At 56.2% G+C, this 17,604-nt stretch overlaps 1 protein-coding gene across 4 annotated transcripts in view; it reads left to right on the top strand.

Moving 5' to 3' along the window:
* Positions 1-16,418, top strand: part of ZNF469 (zinc finger protein 469) — a 255,902-nt gene extending 239,484 nt beyond the window's left edge. For all 4 annotated transcript variants that reach the window (XM_075039861.1, XM_075039860.1, XM_075039862.1 and 1 more), the window contains one exon: positions 1,822-16,418. In XM_075039861.1, the coding sequence (XP_074895962.1) occupies positions 2,009-14,806 (12,798 nt within the window). In that variant the 5' untranslated portion in view covers positions 1,822-2,008 and the 3' untranslated portion in view covers positions 14,807-16,418. The remainder of the gene's footprint in view (positions 1-1,821) is intronic.
* Positions 16,419-17,604: the final 1,186 nt, after the last annotated feature.

Genomic DNA, 17,604 nt, shown 5'->3' with positions numbered 1-17,604 from the left:
TTCCCCCGTCTCCATCACTCTGCCAGCACAGGGAGCGCGGTGTTTGTTTCTCCTGGCGCTCAGCACTAATGCACCAGCAAACCCCAGACCTTGCCATGCAAATCCTGCAGCTTTACGGATACGCAAACGAGCCTTTCCTTCAAAAAAAAAAAAAAAAAAAAAAAAAAAAAAAGGGCTCCTTTATGTGGCTGAAAGAGCACGACTGTGATAATGTAGCGAGCGCGCTGGCCTTGGGTATTTTATCTTGGCAAGGAGCCTTTGCAAATTTAAACAGCAGCAAACAGGCTTCACAGTTGTGGCTGGAAGCGGCATAAGTGGCGCATTGTTTTGCAAGCAAAACCCTTGCGTGCCAAAGGGCCGCGTGTGAGCTTTGGCCAGCGCGTGGGGAGCGAGCACGATAGGGTCCGGCCGTATCAGCCCGGCATTCATTTCACTTAGCGGGGTGTGAAATTGTGGAGGAATTTGAGCCCAGCAGCTCGAATCAGAGAGGGGACCCCGGGGAGCCCCCCCAGGCTCTCCCCGCTGCATTGCCTTCCTCTCCCTGCAAGGTCTTGCCGTGTCTTTGCAGAAGGAGCGGCGGGGATGCAGCCGTGCCTCTGCTATCTCTATATATACACGATAATACTATTAATGCATATGTGCCGTAGCAGCATCGCGGAGCGCTGGGCACTCACCCTGGCTGCTGCGCGTACGCAAAGCATCAAACGTGAACTGAGAGATGACCCGTGCGTGCTCCAGAGACCCCGAATAGATGCAGGGCGCTCCCCTTTTCTTGCAGAAATTCTCATTTTCTGCTCAGATCGCTGTTGGGCTGGGATGGTGAGGCTGTGCAGCACGGGGTGGACCCCGAATGGGGCTGAGGAGCTGCAAGAATTACACCCAGGAGAAGACTAATAAGCTGACTTTCATACTGCTTTGCAGCCAGGTCGCCCCCTCCCCAGCTCCCAGCAGTATCAAGCCTTTGCCCCCTGCAGCAGACAGTAAAGAGCCTCCCTAGTGAGGGAGGAGAGGGAAACCCTTTCTGTTTCCAGTAGACTTTTTAAAAGACACTCTCTAAAACAGGGATTTACTCTTCTTTTTAATGTAACCTGTGTCTAGGGCTAAAATCCTGGTGGTACCTTTTAAAAGGCTGTGCTTGACTTGTGCTTCATGTCTAACGCCCTGAGGTCTTGTATTGTAAAATCGGCTGGTAAATTCAGGGCTTAGCTTTTATGCTTTCACCTACTTAACAGTGTCTAAAATTGCGAGGGCAATTTGCGGGTGGTGTTAAAGTTAAGGCAGAGGCGGCAGAAGCTCAAATCCTTTCTCCGGTGGTTTCAGAGCAATGGTTTGGTGGAGGCGCGGTGAGGTCGGAGGGATGCGCTGGAGGTGGGGGGGAATGAAGGTGGAGCAAAAGCCTTTTGCCGCACACCCCAACCTCAACGTCCCTCCGGCCGTGGGAGCCAGGACACGGGGACATGGGGACATGGGGACAGAAAGCCCTTCCCAGGACGCCTCTCCCAGCCTGGCCCGACAGCCCTTCCCGCTAATCCGTAGGTGGAGCTCTTCTGTCATCTTTTTCTGCTTATGTCGCTAAGAAGTAACCCAGAAATAGCTTCCCTGGGAGGAAAAAAGTGCCTCCCTCAGCAGCTTTTGCCAAAGGTGAAACGCTCCGAGCATCCTTTGAAGAGCCAAAAGCTGGAGGGCTTCACCCCGGGGCTGCTTGGGGTGGGTGGGGGGGTTGCACTGCCCCTTCCTCCATCCCCCTCCCCACCGCAGCGCCAAAATATCTCTCCTCCCCGGCTGACAGCCACCTTTTCTCTCTTCTCTCCTCTTTTTCAGGTCTGAAACGATGCAGCAGAGCCCCGCCGGCGCTCGGGACCCCGCGCCGCCCCGGCCCCGGGGAGCCGCTGCCCCTCTCACCGCCGCGGTGCCCATCGGCGGAGGACCATGCCCGTGACGGAGGGACGGCAGCTCGCAGCGGGACGGGAAAACGGGGCTTTCTAGCCTTTCCCCCCTCCTCGGTATCATGACTGGAGAGACCCAGCATGTTTACACCATCGGCGATACTGAGGCCGGCCCCAAAGACCCCGACAAGGAGTTCGGCTTTGAAGGCTGCGGGGAGAAGGACGGGAAGGTGCTCGGCGGGGAGGGCACGTCCCCCTTCCCCGGCCCCAAGGACAAGGAGCCCCACAGCCAGCGGGAAGCCGTGATCCGGCCGCAGCAAGCGGGGAAGATCGACTTCAAATCCCTCCACCGCAAACCCAAGTTCGGCAACGACGGCGCCTGGGGAGAGCTCGAGGGCGGCCCCCAGTCCCCCCCGGGGAAGGGGCGAGCCCGCGAGCGTAGCCGGCGCTCAGGGAAGGGCGAGCGGGGCCACCATCAGCTCTACCGGCTCAGCATCGCCGGCGCCCGGCCGAACCCCACCATCGGCATCGCCTATCCCCAACAGAAGGTTACCCCCCCGAAGAAGCCGGAGGCCAATCGCGGCCCCGTGGCCGGCAGCTACCGCTTCCACGTGCCCAGCATCCCCCAGCGTGAGGCCGAGCTCCGGCAAGAAGACCTCGGCTTCGGCCGCCGCTTCCCCGATGCCGCCGCCGGCCGTACCTCCGCCAACTATACCTCACAGCCCGCTCCCCCCCACGGCCCCAAAGGGCAGCCCCCCGCCGCCGGCATCCCCCTCAAGAGCTCCGGCACCAATGGGCAGCTACATTATTTAGAGTTTCAGGCGAACAGGACCGACTCCTGGCCTTCTCCGGAAAAAAGCTTTGCCGGCGCTAGCTATGGGATCTCGGTGCAGAAGCCCAGCTCTTTCCCCGAGGGCGGCAAAGCCAGCGCCCACGGTCTGGGGGCTTTGCCGTGCCAGTACCCCTTCCAGCTGCTGCACGACGCCGGGAAGGAGCCGTACCGCAGCGATGCGGGGAGCCAGGAGTACCTGGACGTAGGGATCGCCGCCGGCCAGCTGGCTCACGGCACCTTCGCCTTCCACTCGTCCTCCAGAGAGTGGCAGGAGGAGACGCTGAGCGGCGGCTCCTACGAGACCGTGTCCCCCGAGGGAAGGCTGTACGGCTTGCCCGCGCCGCCGCAGCCGCCGCCGCCGCCGTTCCTGCACCCGCCGCCGCCGCCGGCCCCGCACCACGGCCCGCTGCCGTGCTGCAAGGGCAGGAGCGAGCATCCCGCCGACCCCAATGGTGCTCTCTCGTCGTCTGGTGCTATCGACCAAAACCCAAGCACTTTCCAAGAAAACCAAGCTGTTTTTCCGTCTAGTTTACACTCGCCTAGTATGCCAAAGCCAGTCGGTAAGAGGCAAGCCTCAGCGAAAGACAGTGTCCCCGGCCCGCGGCTGCTGGTCCAGAGCAGCCCTCTGAGAAGGAACATGCCACCAAACTCTCTCTCCCAAGTGCACTTTCAGAGCAAAGCCTATTGCAGTTCCCCCGCGGGCAGCGCCAGCGCAGGATCCGTGCCTTTCGAGACAAGCATTCCCACTACGGCACCCACCCACCCCAGGCTTGTGCAAGCTTGGGAAGGTGCCACTAAGGCGTTTTCTCCCATGGACCAGAATTCCGCACCTTATTCAAACCCTGTTGGAAACCAGTTCTCATTCGAGTGCCAATCTGGCCCCGAGCAGAGGCAGCACAGGCAGAAAAATGCCAGGATGCCTTGGCAGCAAATACACCTCACTTCTGCAATGCCCGGTCAAAACAGGCTAGAGCTGTCGAGACAGATCACCAGCCAGAAGCTCCCCTTCCCCCTGGGCACGTCGGAGTGGCAGGGGAGCGGGAAAGCCCAGAAAGGGCCCCCCGTAAGTAACTCTCCGGGGTACCATGGCAAAAAGCTCTTGTCGGGAGAGAGCCTCGGGGTCCAGAGGGGAGACCCCAACTCAACGGGCGCCTTCTCTTTCGAAAGTGGGAAGGAGCCGGGGTCTCCTGCCTGTGACTCAAGAAGCAAAGCCCTCTTCTACAGCATGGGTCAAGCAGGTCCTCTTCCTCCTCCTCCTCCTCCCTCCAGGAGCTCGTCGGGCTCAGCGCTGGTCCTGCCGCCGTCAGCCTTGGTGGCTGCCTCCCCTTGCGAGTCCCCGCTGCCGTCCCCTGTCCCCAACCCCACCTGCGGCAGTACCTGCTCGTCGCTCTCCCCCGTGTCCAGCAGCCCGCTCAACCCCGGCTTCGAAGACAGCCAGATGTCCGGAGCACTGACCCCCTCTCCCTTCTTCCAGCACCCCTGCCATCCCAAGGACGGCAACAAAACCTTCCACCCCTCCGACGTCCTGAGCTCCAGCTCGCTTCATTACCACCCCCCGGACTCCGTCAAGACCTTCCACTTCCCTCCCGATGCCCTGAAAGACGACAACCTCCTGAAATGTGCCCCGGCGAGCCCGTTCCACAAACCCAGCGTGGAGGTGGCCAAAGGATGCTCAGATGGGCTGGACGGGGAGCAGCCTCCGCCGCCGTACTCCTCCCATCACTTGCTGGCCAGTTCGCTCAGCAGTGCCAGCCTGGACCAGCTGGACGTGCTCCTGACCTGCAAGCAGTGCGACCAGAACTACAGCAACCTCTCCTCCTTCCTGCAGCACCGCCAGTTCTGTGCCTCCCATCCCGCTCCCCAGGGAGAGGGCAAGGATGCTCCCCGGGCAGCCGAGGGGCGGAAAGCGCTCCCCCCAGAGCTACCCAAGCCCCCCAGCCTGGGGCTCTCTCCGGACCCCCAGGCGCATTTGTTGGCGTTAAACAAGAGCGATGACTTCTTGCTGGATGGGGAAAGCAAAAGCGAGGGCAAGGAAGATGCTCTGAAGGGCGGCCTCTTCAACGGCCTCGCCGCCAGCTCCCTGCCGCTCACCGCCTCGGACCTGGACATCGACGACGCCAAGCTGGACAGCCTGATCACCGAAGCCCTCAACGGCCTGGGGTACCAGTCAGATAACCCAGAGATCGACAGCAGCTTCATAGACGTGTTTGCCGACGAGGAGCTGACGGGCATGAAGGCGGCCGGCGGTGGGATGTCCCACAAGGCGAAGGAAGCCCTGGCCTCGGAAAGCAAATCAAAGCAGGCGGCAGCGGAGGAGAAGGCAGCGGGCCAGCCCAAGGCTGGCTATTTTTATGAAGATAGCCACCCGGGCGGGGAGCAGGCAAAGAGAGGAGCAGGGAAGCAGCACCTTCACAAGGGGAGGGCGGCGCGGAGGTTGGCAGCGCAGGAGCCGGATCCCGGGGCGGTGGGAGCGCAGAGGACAGCGAGGCTGCGGGCAGGCAGGAAGAACAGCATCCCACCGGCCAACACCTCCTCCAAGTCCACCTCCAGCCAAAAGCATCCCAGGAAGCTCAGCCAGGAGCCTCCAACGAAGAGTGAGGTGGGGCCGGGCATTGCCACCAAGAGCTCCAAGCCACCCCGATTCTCCATGAAGGAGATGAAGAAGCGGAAGCCCCGAAGCGGGACGTGGAGCAAGGAGCTCATTCACAAGATCGTGCAGCAGAAGAACAAGCTCCACAAACTGCAGGTGAAGAGCAGCAAGCAGGCGCAGTTCCCCCAGGTCACCGAGAGGCTGATGCCAGCCGCCAAGGAGGGCAGGTTTCGGGAGTACGACTACGTCTCCGATTCGGATGATGACGGGGCAGAGTGCAGCAAGGTCCGGGGAAGAAAGAAGCGTGGCACGGGATTCATTGGGAGGACCAAATACAGCTTTAGCAAGAAACGCCCGGGAAGAAGTGAGGCTGTCAAAGAGAAAGACCCAGCCTGGAGCTACAGACGGAAAAGGGATGGTCAGAAAAGGGAGGCACAGGAGCACGGCGGGGTCCCGAGCCAGAAGGATGCCGAGAAAGAGGATTGTGCCGCCAGAGTCCGAAGACGGAGCAGCCAGTCGTCTACCAGCAGCAACCACAGCGGCAGCGTGCCCAGCGAGATGGGCACCAGCCCACCCCACGCTGATGGGGCTGGCTCGGGCAGGGAGAAGGGAAGCACGCGGAGGAGGAGGCGGTCAGGCAGCCCGGCTCGTACACCAAGGACTCCGCTCAGCCTTCCTGAGGACAGGAGCCCAAAGAAGAGCCAGAAGAGCAAAGAGAACTTTCCCAGGGGGAGCAGGCGGTTTGGCTCAGCCAAACCTTTGCTAGCAGGCTCCAGGACATGTCCGAGTACGGAACCAGACGTTGCTGCGACAGACCGTGCAAAGGAGGAGCTATTAGCGCAGCCCCAGGAAAGGCAGGTCCCCAGCACGGCCGCCTCGGGCAGGAGCCCCGTCGGGATCTCCTGTAAGGAGGGTGCAGAAGAGCCCAAAGGAGCAGCAAAGCACAGAGGTGAGGCAGGAGAACCCACCCTGGAGGCTCAGGACTCGCCCGAACTGACCGTGGTCAACCAGAGGCATCAGTTTGCCCCTTTCACGAGCGACGGGCTGAAGTACCGTCCAGAAGAGTTAGTTGCTCCATCCCACGGCGGTAACAAAGCTGGTCCTGGCAATGTGAGTGCTGCCTACTCAGAAGCGGGCATCAAATATTTGAAGGCAAACGAGCTCTGTGACGGTCAGAAGGACTATCCCGCGCCGGTTGCCCCGTATGGGGGGGATGCAGTGGGGATGATGCTCGCTGCCAAGGCACCCGATCCGTACGTCAGCAGCGACAACACGTTTTTCGATCCCAAAGGCCTTCCCAGTCACTACGATGAGAACCTCTTCTCAAAGCCCCCAGCCTTGGGCTCCTCGCACATGGATGACATGTACTTATGCCGGGATGACATCAATGCCAGGTCCTTTGAGCAGAAGCACGCCACCATCTCCCCTTATGCCACAGAAACGCCACAGGGCAAGGTCTCCTCCCCTCTCGGCTTCGATTCCTCTTCAATATTTGGGGAGCTTCCTGTCACTGAGTTTGATCCGCCACTGTATGACAGCGTTTCTGCGAGCAAGGATGGTTACGTGACAACGTTCACCTGTCCCGGCAATCCCCCCAGCAAGCCGCTGCAGTTCGAGCAACCGTACCCACCGTTCATGCCAGAGAAAGACTGGTCCCTCATGGAGGAGGTGGCTCCGATGCTGCCAGAAGACATGACTGAGTTCCACAGTCTTTCAGTGGAGAAGCCACTAGCCAAGAAATTCCCCGAGGAAGGACCTGTCCCCACCAGCCAACTCTCCCTGCCGCTGTCGGACAGGATAACGGATTACAATGTGACTTTTATGAACAACATATCAGACGATGAGCTGGAGATCAAGCGATTAGTCACAGAGCTGGAAAGTCAACTGCAAACCAGCAAACTGGGTAACGAGGCATCTGTCGCCCTTCAGAAACCCGAGCAACACGTCGCTGCCCATCTGCGAGGACAGGCGGCCGAGCAGTTCCCACCACTGCCAGCTGAGCAAGAGACGGGCCATGGGAAAGGACTGTTTTTGACAGACGAGCTGGGCAGTTCAAGCCTCTGCGTCGGGGAGAGGCTGGGAGGCGAGAAGCCGGCCGTCACAGGTGCCCGTGGGGATTACGAGAGACCCAGGGAGCCCTGGCCGTGCCCGGTGGGGCTGGGCTCGCTAGACACAGGGATGTGCACGCCAGCCCCCCTCGCCGTGGACCCTTTCTGCTCCAAAGACAGTGGCGAGCAGCTCCAGGAAGCTGCGACTGCCAAGGAAAGAGACCCTGGAAAGATGGAAGATGGGTCTTCCTCCAAAAGTCTACCTGGCTTACGCGTGCCAGACCAAACAGAGGCTCCTGTCTACCCAGACCCCGTGACAAAAAGCCCTCCTGTTGTCACCGACTCCATGTCGGCCAAGAGCCTGGAGGCAGCTGAAGCGACCAAAGATCCCCTGCCATCCCAGCGCGGTGCCAAGAGCTTCCCTGTTCCCGGGAAAGCAGATGAAAGCCTCGCTGATGCCGCAGAACTGGAGAAGTTTGATGCGCATCTTCCAAACTGTAAACCTGAATTTGGCTTTCAGCAAGGTCCCACCCCAGCCTTGGATCTCGCCTTTTCGCCTCACATCAAAGAGGTCCCAGATACAGAAGAAAGACCCTTAAGCAAGCCCGAGTCACCCAAAATGGCGAAAAGCGCCATGGACTTCAAAGGGGATGGTGGTGGGTCTGCATTGATGGAAGAAACGGAGGAGAGGAAGAATCCCACCACCTATCCAGCCCCCGGACCCGGCGACAAAGCCAGCAAGCAAAAAGTGCTACTGTTTGATATGCTGAGTCTGCCCAAGGAGAGCGACTGCGGCTCCCGACAGACGCTGGCTTCCCAGGAGACGGCTGCCAACCCTCTGCAGCAGCTACAGCTCTTCGTTGCCCGAACGGTGAAGAGCAATGAGGAGGAGCTGTTGATGCCGTGCTTCCCCATGCTGCTTGCTCCCAGTCACCCCTCTGCCACCACCCGCATCCAGCTGGAGCAGAAAGAGGAGAGCGGCAGTGCCTTGGAAGGGGAAAATCGGACATACTGCCCTGCCCAAGGGGAGGGGAATGTCCCCATTGGAGGCAACGCGGAAAGTCTTGCTGCCCCAGCGAAAGAGACTGTGCTTTTCTCCGGTGGATGTGAGCAGCTGGAGTCATTTGGCGCAATGGGCTCTTACCGTGCAAAACAATCCACATTTGTGAAGCCAGAGCTGCAAAATAATGTAACGGAGCTGCAGCACTTAGCAAATGAACACGCGGAGCCAAATGACATTAATATCCGTGCAGATGGTGTTTCCCAAGAGCGTAATGACCTCTCGCCACTCAAAAACACAGCGGTGACCCCACTGCCAGGGCAAGGAAAGAAAGCTGATCAGCTCATGGAAGAGCAGGAGCAAGATAAAAACAAAGCGACCTTGGCATTTAAAAAACATGAGCAATCCCATTTAAGCCATAGTTTGCTCAACAAAGAAACACTGGGCAGTGCAGTAGCGGAGAGGCTGGAAAAGAATCAGGCGGGGCAGGGGGCACAGCCCCCGCACAGTGCTTCCACGAGTCCCACCAGCCCCCCTGCTCCCTCCGAGGAGGATCTCCACCAGGATCAACGCTTGGCGCCAGAGACAAAAGCCGGCGCAGTCAGTGCAAAGGTTCCCAGAGAAGGAAATGGCAAGAAGAAGTCTCCCAATGGCTGTCATTACACGGGCGAATCTCTGGCCAGCCTGCCCTTGCCGACCAATTTTTCTCCCCCCAGATGCTTGCAAAGCAGTGGGGCTGAGGGAGGAGAGGTCCCCGGCTTCGGTACTCAGCTCTCGGATGAGAAGAAATACAGCGCATCCCCGCTTAACACGTCAAGTTCATTCGTCGTAAAGAGGTGTCCTCCCGAGGCCAACAGCCATCGCATCCATCACCCCACCGTCAGCCCGGTAGACCAAGGGACATGGAAAAGGGCACCCACCTTTCCCCTCTCGCTTCATCACTGCGGTGCTGTGCCAATGGAAGCGGTCGAGGACGGTCACCGTCACCTCCCCGATGGCATTTTGGGTAACTACGGACCACCTGAAAGAGAAGGGATGGTGATACCATGCGCTCTGCTGCACACTGATGGTCTGGTGGGCTCTGCCTTGGAGGTGGATGGTCCCCAGAAACCACACGGGAAGGACTGCTCTCTTCCCTGCTCGCCACCTTTCAACCAAAAGGGTGTGGGGAAGGAGGTACCTGAAAGCACCAGTGCTGTGCTGTCAAGTTCCCATTTTAAAGAAAGCCAAGCGTGCACCATCACAGATACGGTCATTAACTCCATTCCTCCGGACACCCAAGATTACCCAACCCAGCCCACGATGGATCTTCTGCCGATCAGAGAAAGAGAGGTAAACCTGAATCAAGAGACCAAGCTTGAAAGCTGCTCTGATGATGGAAATAAGCATCAAAGTGAACCAGAGGCTTTGTCCAACGGTTTTGCTGTTCAGCAGGTGCCAGCTGCTGTCAGCAGAGGTCTTACAAGGATTGGAGACCTTGGTCCTGCCGAATTAAATGGCCACGAGTTTTCAGAGGCAGCAGAGGTGAGACTTGGTCTTTCCAAAACCACAGAGAGTGGAGGAAAGAGCTTAAAAGGGGAGAAATCCAAAAGCCATGGGGCTGGAGAAGCTGGGATTTGTGTGTTAAACAGTATGGGCCAAGGAGAGGGCAACACGCCTAACAGTACTCCAAACCCTTCCCAAAACGAACTTCACAAAGAAAAGAAGCCAAATGGGCTCCCAGTGACCTGCGACATTTGTTCAGCCACTTTCCGGTCCAAGCCTGGCCTGACGAGGCACAAAGCTGTCAAGCACCAGGTGAAGAACGGTGGCGTAACACAGCCCAGCAAGACTCCCAGGTCCGCTTTGATTCCTGCAGACAAGACATCAAAAGCAGCCCAAAAGGTGCCCAGGAGGAGCCTGAAGACTTCGGTCAAAGACAAAACCTGCAGCTCACAGATGCCAACCACCAACGTTGACCACGTCCCCAAGAAAATATGCCCAGACCTGGAGAAAGAGCCCAGCGCGCAGATGCAAGAAGTGGTCAGCAGAGTGCTCAGCGATCTCAGCGTGATCTCCTTCGAGATGTCCCAGGAGCTGCACCGCACACGTGTTCTGCAGAGGGAGATGAAGGCAAAGGGACCGCGCTTGGAGACGAGGGGAGCAAGCGAGGCGGCCGCTGGGAAGCTGGACTCGGGACGGCAAGCCAGGAAGGGAGAAAAGGGCAGAAGGAGCCAAAGCAAAAATCCCGGAGAGGTGAACGGCAGTTCTGAGAAGAAGCTAAACAGGAAAGTGAGACGAAGGAAAGCAAAGGTATTTCCCAGCAGAAATGAGCCCAACGGTCCATGTGAGCTGGAGAATGCAGGTCCTCCCGCTGCTGTCCTCAGCTCCAGTGTGCCGAGGATCATGGAGGGCTTGCATGAGCCAGGTGGTTGCATCTCCACAGAGGAGCAAAATAGGTCCAACTCAACCCAGCACTCTAAAAAAGCTCAAGAGTCCCCTTGTGCAGCTGAGCTTGCAGAGGACCTGGGCGACAGGATGGTGTCTTCAAAGGAGATGGTCAGCGAGGAGTCAGTAACGGGCACAGTAGCCTGTCCCGGGGAGGTGGAAGATCCAAATGGAGTGGAAGGCACGCAGGCTTGCAAAAAATGGGTTAGCGGGTTTGTGAAGCAAGTGGAGAAAGGATTGGGCAAGGTAGGCAAAGAGCCGCATCGTGGTGCTGATGGCGCAGAGGAGATGGATGCTGAGACAGGAGACAGTCCTGCGGCAGGCAGCGGCACTGGGAATCAGAGTGGTGCCCCACAGGGTCCCACGGCTCCTGCCGAAGGGGGTCTGCCGCTGGAGACGTGTGATTCGGAAACCACCCAAAAGGCTCCCGGGCAAGGCAGCGTGCAGCCCCCGCCGGGGACCAGCCCTCCTCCTGCAGAGCCAAAGCAATGGGCGAAGGCAGACATGCCACCGGGCAGAGAGCATTGCGTGGAGAGCGCAGCCGTCTCGGACCTCCAGAGCTTGTTTGATGATGACTCCACATTCTCCCAGCTGTTCCCCCGGGACGACCAGTTTGTCCGGAGAAAGTGCTCGCGGGTGTATGGGAAGCGCAGCAAGAAACCCAAGCCCGTCCCTGAGGTGAACCTCCAGCCAGCAGGTGCCATCGACCTCTTCACAATCCGATTAGCTTCTGACCTCAGCGAAACCAGCTCTTTCTGCGTCACCAGGGAGGACCCTTGCGAATATGAAACCATCTCTGTTGACGATGCCTTAATGCTAAACATGTGTCACGGCAAGGCGAAGAGCGGAGATGCTGCTCCCAGCGGATCTAAAAGCATTGCGCCAAGGTTGGACCGCGAGAAGACCAACCAAGGGAAGGAGGACATTGACCTGGAAGACAACATGCTAACCTTCTTGTGCCAAAACAGCCAAGTGGACAACGTCCCCAGCTTGAACCTCTGGGGGAGTCTGGAGAAGGAGGGAGAAAGCCTCTCTGCCGAGGACATGTTTGAGCCTCTGATGGACCTTGAGGATGAGCACTCGCTCAGAGAAGCAAGCTCTGAGCCCCCCGACCTGGCAGAGGAGCCCTATGATGGGAAGGCTAATGAAGATTCAGACTCTCCCGAATTTCATACCATCGACATTGAGATGCTGAACGCAAAGCTGAAAATGAGAGACATGTGCTTCTTCGGCCCTTGCGAAGATCTTCCTGGGCATGGGGAGGACAGCGCTGTGAGTTTCAAGCCAAAGCTGGGCCAGCACAGCAAGCACAGAAGTAAGCTAGAAGATGGGAAACTGGGGAAAAACCGCAGTGAGATAACCATCAAGACCAAAGACAAGCAGTACAAATGCAAAGTCTGCTTCCAGTGGTTCCTGACGTTAGGGGAGCTGGACTTCCACAAGCTCTCCCATAACCCTTCCCCTCCGCCTACCTGCTACATGTGTGTCCAGCGCAAATTCAGCTCCCGGGAGCAGCTGAGGGACCATCTGAAGGAGAAGCATGCCAAAAACAAAGCCGGCCTGTGGGCTTGCGGGATGTGCCTGAAGGAGATCTCCGACGTCTGGATGTACAACGAGCATCTCCGGGAGCACGCCACCCAGTTCGCTCGCAAGGGGCAAGCCCAGAAGTCCGTGATGGGTCTGCCAGCCTGCTTCGGTGAGGACAACGCTGCTGTCACCCACTTCCTCAACACCATCATGTATCGGAAGCCCAGCAGGTCCTCCCGGCACGCCGACCCCAGCAGCAAGTACGCAGTTAGCAGAGAGACCAAGAGCCCCAAGGAGCTGCCCCTCGAGCAGGAGGCCAAGGCGATGAAAGACCCCTTGGAAAGCAACGTTAAGGTGAAGCCACCTGCTCCCAGCTCGTCTAAAGCATCCGCCAGTCCGTCTCCAGAGCACATGGCAAAAAGCGAAGGCACCCCAAAATCTGTCCCCATGCACCCAGACTGCAAGGATCCTTCCAGGGACTGTCATCACTGTGGCAAACAGTTTCCCAAACCCTTCAAGCTCCAGCGGCACTTAGTCGTGCACAGTTTACAGAAGATTTACTTGTGCCACAAGTGTCCGATGTTCTACCAGGAGACCAAAGAGCTTCGAAACCACCTCAGCCAGGAGCACGGCATAGTGGAGGAGCAGGAGATCAAGCACACCACCCTGTACGCCTGTGAGCTCTGCGCAGACGTCATGCACGTTATCAAGAAGTCCTTCATCTGCAGCATGTGCAACTACACCTTCTCCAAGAAAGAGCAATACGACCGGCACATGGAGAAGCACCTGGCGGGAAGCAACAAGACTTTCAAATTCAGAGGGGTCATGAGGCCTGGCGTTGCCTCCAGGGAGGGCAGGGAGAAGGTGAAAGAGGACGGCTCTCTCCGGGAGGGCATGCCGCCGAGCAAGAAGAGGAAGGTTGCTCACCGCGGCAGCTCGCTCCCGCGCAGCTCGCCGGTCCACCTGGACCACGCTAGTGACCTTCAGCTGGTAGAGGCTGCAAGCCCCAGCCTGCAGGCTCCCGCTGACTCCTTCCCTACGGCACCTGCTGAGCCGGGGGCACCCCAACCCTCTGTGAAAACAGAAGACCTGGTGGGTGACTTCTCCGACTTCCTGGCGGAAATGGAGAAATCCCAGTTCGACACCCTGCCTCCACCACCCTGCCTCTCCCCGTCTTTGCCGCAGGCTGCGGCAAGCAGCCCGGAGCTTGGCCATATCGCTGCCCTGTCTATCGAGGAGCTGGAGAAAGGAGCGTTTGATGGGAAACCACTTCCTTTCTTGGACTCGCCCGAGTTTACCATTGACCTTGCTGGGTTGGCTTGTAACCAGGCCACAGACCAGAAACTCTCTCCTCCACACCTGACTGAGAAACGTGGCTACGCCGATGCCCATAAAAGAACAAGCGTAGGCAACAAAGATGAATATATAGCGGGTGCCCCGGAAAATCCCAGTGCAGCCACTGACGCTGTGGATGGGATCTCATTTCTCCAGCTTGCCAAGAAGGTCTCGGAGCTTCCTTCCCCGCAGGCAGAGGCTCCACCAGCCAAGGAGAGCCACAGGTGGGGCAACCCCAGTGCCAGCGATGCCTCTTGGGAAGGTGCACCTAAGGCCACGTCTCCAGAAGCTGCCCACTACCCCCTGCCCCTGAAGGACAAGACGGCATCGCCCACGCTGAACAGAGCTGCCAAAGATTCGGTCCCGCAGAAGAAGACCGCGGGTGGCCAGCCCGGCGGCGAGGCTGCTCCCAGCGTGGACAGCCCCGGCGGCAGCACCGAGGAGGGTCAGCAACCCATCTCAGGGAGGGAGAAAGCCGCGCCTGAGGCTAAGGACAGTAGCGCTAACACCAAAGACCAAGGCAGCAACCCAAGCAAATCCACCGGCCACCAGCCCAGAGGTGAGGCGGCCAGCAACGCCGTGAGACATGGCCACGTGGAGCCGAGCAAAGCCACCGGCAAGCTTCACCCCAAGAGGAGGAAAGAACACAAGTCCTTGAGCCACCGGAGCAGCTCTGGCTCCCGGGAGAACATGGAGGGAGACGGGAAAAAGAAAAAGACCCGGACCCCGTGCCCGGGGAGGAGCGAGAGCACGGGCGAGCTCAAACGCGCCGACTGGAGCAACGCCGAAGCTTCTGCCCTCTCCCCTGGGAGGAGGGAGACGCACTGCAACAAACTGGTACCCAAGCCCAAAACGGGCACCCAACTGAAGAAGATGGTCCTGGACACTTACAACCAGAAGAAGGGCGAGCTCCGTCACGCCAACGGGGATGTGAAACGCAGGAAGGCCATTCTGGGGAAGAGCCTCCACCAAGTGTTGGCCAAGGGGCCGGCGCCGTCCCCGCGCGGCTCCTTGCACAGCCCGCGGGCCGCCCGGGGTGCCAAGCCGGCCGGCTCGGCCAGCTACCGCACCGCCGAGTCCCAGAACAACCTGCTAAGCCAACTCTTTGGGCAAAAATTAACTAGCTTTAAAATTCCTTTAAGAAGAGATACTTCAGAGTAATTTATGGAAGTGACTTATGGTGATCCTCAGCTGCTTTCATGGGGTTTGCAAGGGAAAAATTATCAAAGCATTAAATTCGTTTGTGTAGCATGATTTCTCTGTCTAGCTTAAATGAACTTGCACTGCAGCCTCTGTGAAATAGTTTGCTTTGTGTCTACTAATCTACTTTAATTCACCTGATTTATCATGCAAATGCTAGAACTTTGATGTTGCTGATGATTTTCATGAACTGAAATTGTAATCGCTTTGGGCAGACTGAATCGTCGAGAGCAATTGCTTTATTGCAGAAGTGCTGAGGTTATAAGGATACTTGCAAATCTCAGACCCTTTTGAGTCTGTGTCTGTGTTATCTTTGTACAAAGTACTTGAAGAGATGAACTTCATTCCGTAGACGTCTTATTCATAAGGTGCAGTACACTGTAGAAAGCAAATTTTTTTTTGAAGATTTTGCACAAATAATCCCGTACAATTCATTTAATTGGGAGCTGGCCTAAGAGATGATACAATTAAAAAAAAAAAATTAAATTAAGAATCGAGTGTCCTATATTTTGACAGCCATCCCTATGAATTTGTTTCTACATCGTCAAGAGAATAATGAACCGGCGCTGGGGCTGCCGGGGCTGTCGGAGCCCTTCAGAGGATGCTGCCACTCTTTGACCACTGTAGACGATGTAACCGGAGGAGAGCCGCCACCGCGAGCAAACTGCACCTTGACACTTGTGACAAACTCTGATTTTTTAGGGGTTTTGTGTGTGTGTTTGTGTGTATTCTTTTTGTTTGGGGGGGGGGGGGGGGGGTGTTTTGCGCAACGACAAAACTGTGCCAATTTACCGCACCGAACCAGTACTGTCCGAGTGCCCTCAACGGTATCACTTCTAAACTATCTTACTGTATTGAGTTAGTGGCTATATAGGTATCCGCTTTTTACTATGCAGTTACTGGTGCTATTCTTTTTTTGTAATGTGAATACAGACTTCCTTGATTGAAAAATAAAAGGGAACCGTTAGGAAGTAGCCGTTACCTGTAAAAGAAAACGAAGCAGGAAAAAAATATTAAAAAATCCAACTTTAGGGAAAAAAATCCTGTATGCTGGTACTCCATAGTGTCAAAAAGGTTACGTTACGTTAAACGAGCATGTTATACAACCGAACTTTTGAATCCAGAAAGAAATCTCAGGTGCAAATGAGGACATGGAAGATAATTAAAAATACTATTGAAATACTCCCAAGTCAAGGAGGTGAAGTAATGCACTGATGTGATATGAACAGTCAGAGTACTTTGCGTCTGTCCTGCAATTATTTTTTTGTTTTGTTTTAGATTTAAAAGGAAAAAAAAGAGGCTTTATTCTGTTAATATGTATCTTTACAATTCTTTGTATTGTATAAAAATATTGTAGGTAATTTACCTTGGGTGCAATGTGTTCTGTCAAAAGTTTTTATTTTGATATTTTGTCAGAGAAGCAGAGAGAGAGCAGGAAACGCCGTTTTATGATGTTGTATGTGTGCTTTTAAAGTGCCTCTTTAATATTGTTAAATAAAGTATGAGATGAAAATATGGGGTGGTACTGTAAAATCATACATGATTAATCTTTTCAAATATATTCCAATATTTTCACAGAAATTCCCTGTCTGCGTGATGATTGTGGGATGTTCCTCCCTGGTTGTGTCCCATACCCTCCTCCCGCGCACATCTCTAACCAAATGATTGTATTTCTAATTGACAGTTGGATGCCCTGTACGTCTTCGTGGTGTCCTCTGTGAAGTCGCTGCGGCAGGACGTTGGTGCCACTGCCATCACCTTGCAATCATTTGCAAGCCACCGGAGCTTCTCAATGGTGAAGGTGCTCACGCATCTCCTCTTCCCCATTGCATCTTCCCTGGGCCCTACTCACGGCATGAGTGCCTTGTCCCCAGGGGGAAAAAAAGCCCAACATAATGGTGATGGCGGTGGTGATGACCAAATTGGGTCATCACCAGTTAGTGATGGTGATAGTGATGGTGATGGCCCAGTTTGGCCACCAGCAGTTGGTGATGGTGATGGTGATGGTGATAACCCAGTTTGTTTATCACCAGTTGGTGACGGTGATAGCCCAGTTTGGTCATCACCAATTGCTGATGGTGATGGCCCAGTTTGGTCATCACCAATTGCTGATGGTCATGGCCTACTTTGGTCATCATCAAGTGATGATGGCGATGGCCCAGTCTGGTCATCACCAGTTGGTGATGGTGATGGCCCAGTTTGGTCATCACCAATTGCTGATGGTCATGGCCTACTTTGGTCATCATCAAGTGATGATGGCGATGGCCCAGTCTGGTCATCACCAGTTGGTGATGGTGATGGCCCAGTTTGGTCATCACCATTTGGTGATGGTCATGGCCTGGTTTGGTCATCATCAAGTGGTGATGGTGATGGCCCAGTCTGGTCATCACCAGTTGGTGATGGTGATGGCCCAGTTTGGTCATCATTAATTGATGATGGTGATGGTGATGGCCCAGCTTGGTCATCACCAGTTGGATTGATGGTGATGGCCCAGTTTGGTCATCATCAACTGGTGATGGTGATGGTGATGGCCCAGTTTGGTCATCACCAATTTGTCCTCAAGCTGACCTCTGCCTGTACAGCGCTGAGGTCTGAAGGTAGGAGGCTGACACAAAGCCGGGCATATTATATTCTCTAATTACTGTTGCAATCGTAACATTTAAACGCTGTCAATGAGAGATAGCTCCTAACCGCAGGCTAGAATCCTTGCCACTTGGGGCTTGTAACTAAAACTGCAGGATTAATTTGATTAATTGATA

This window comes from Buteo buteo, chromosome 11 (genome assembly GCF_964188355.1).
Source record: "Buteo buteo chromosome 11, bButBut1.hap1.1, whole genome shotgun sequence".
NCBI classification, from domain to species: Eukaryota; Metazoa; Chordata; class Aves; order Accipitriformes; family Accipitridae; genus Buteo; species Buteo buteo.
This window is presented reverse-complemented; position numbering and strand designations above follow the sequence as displayed.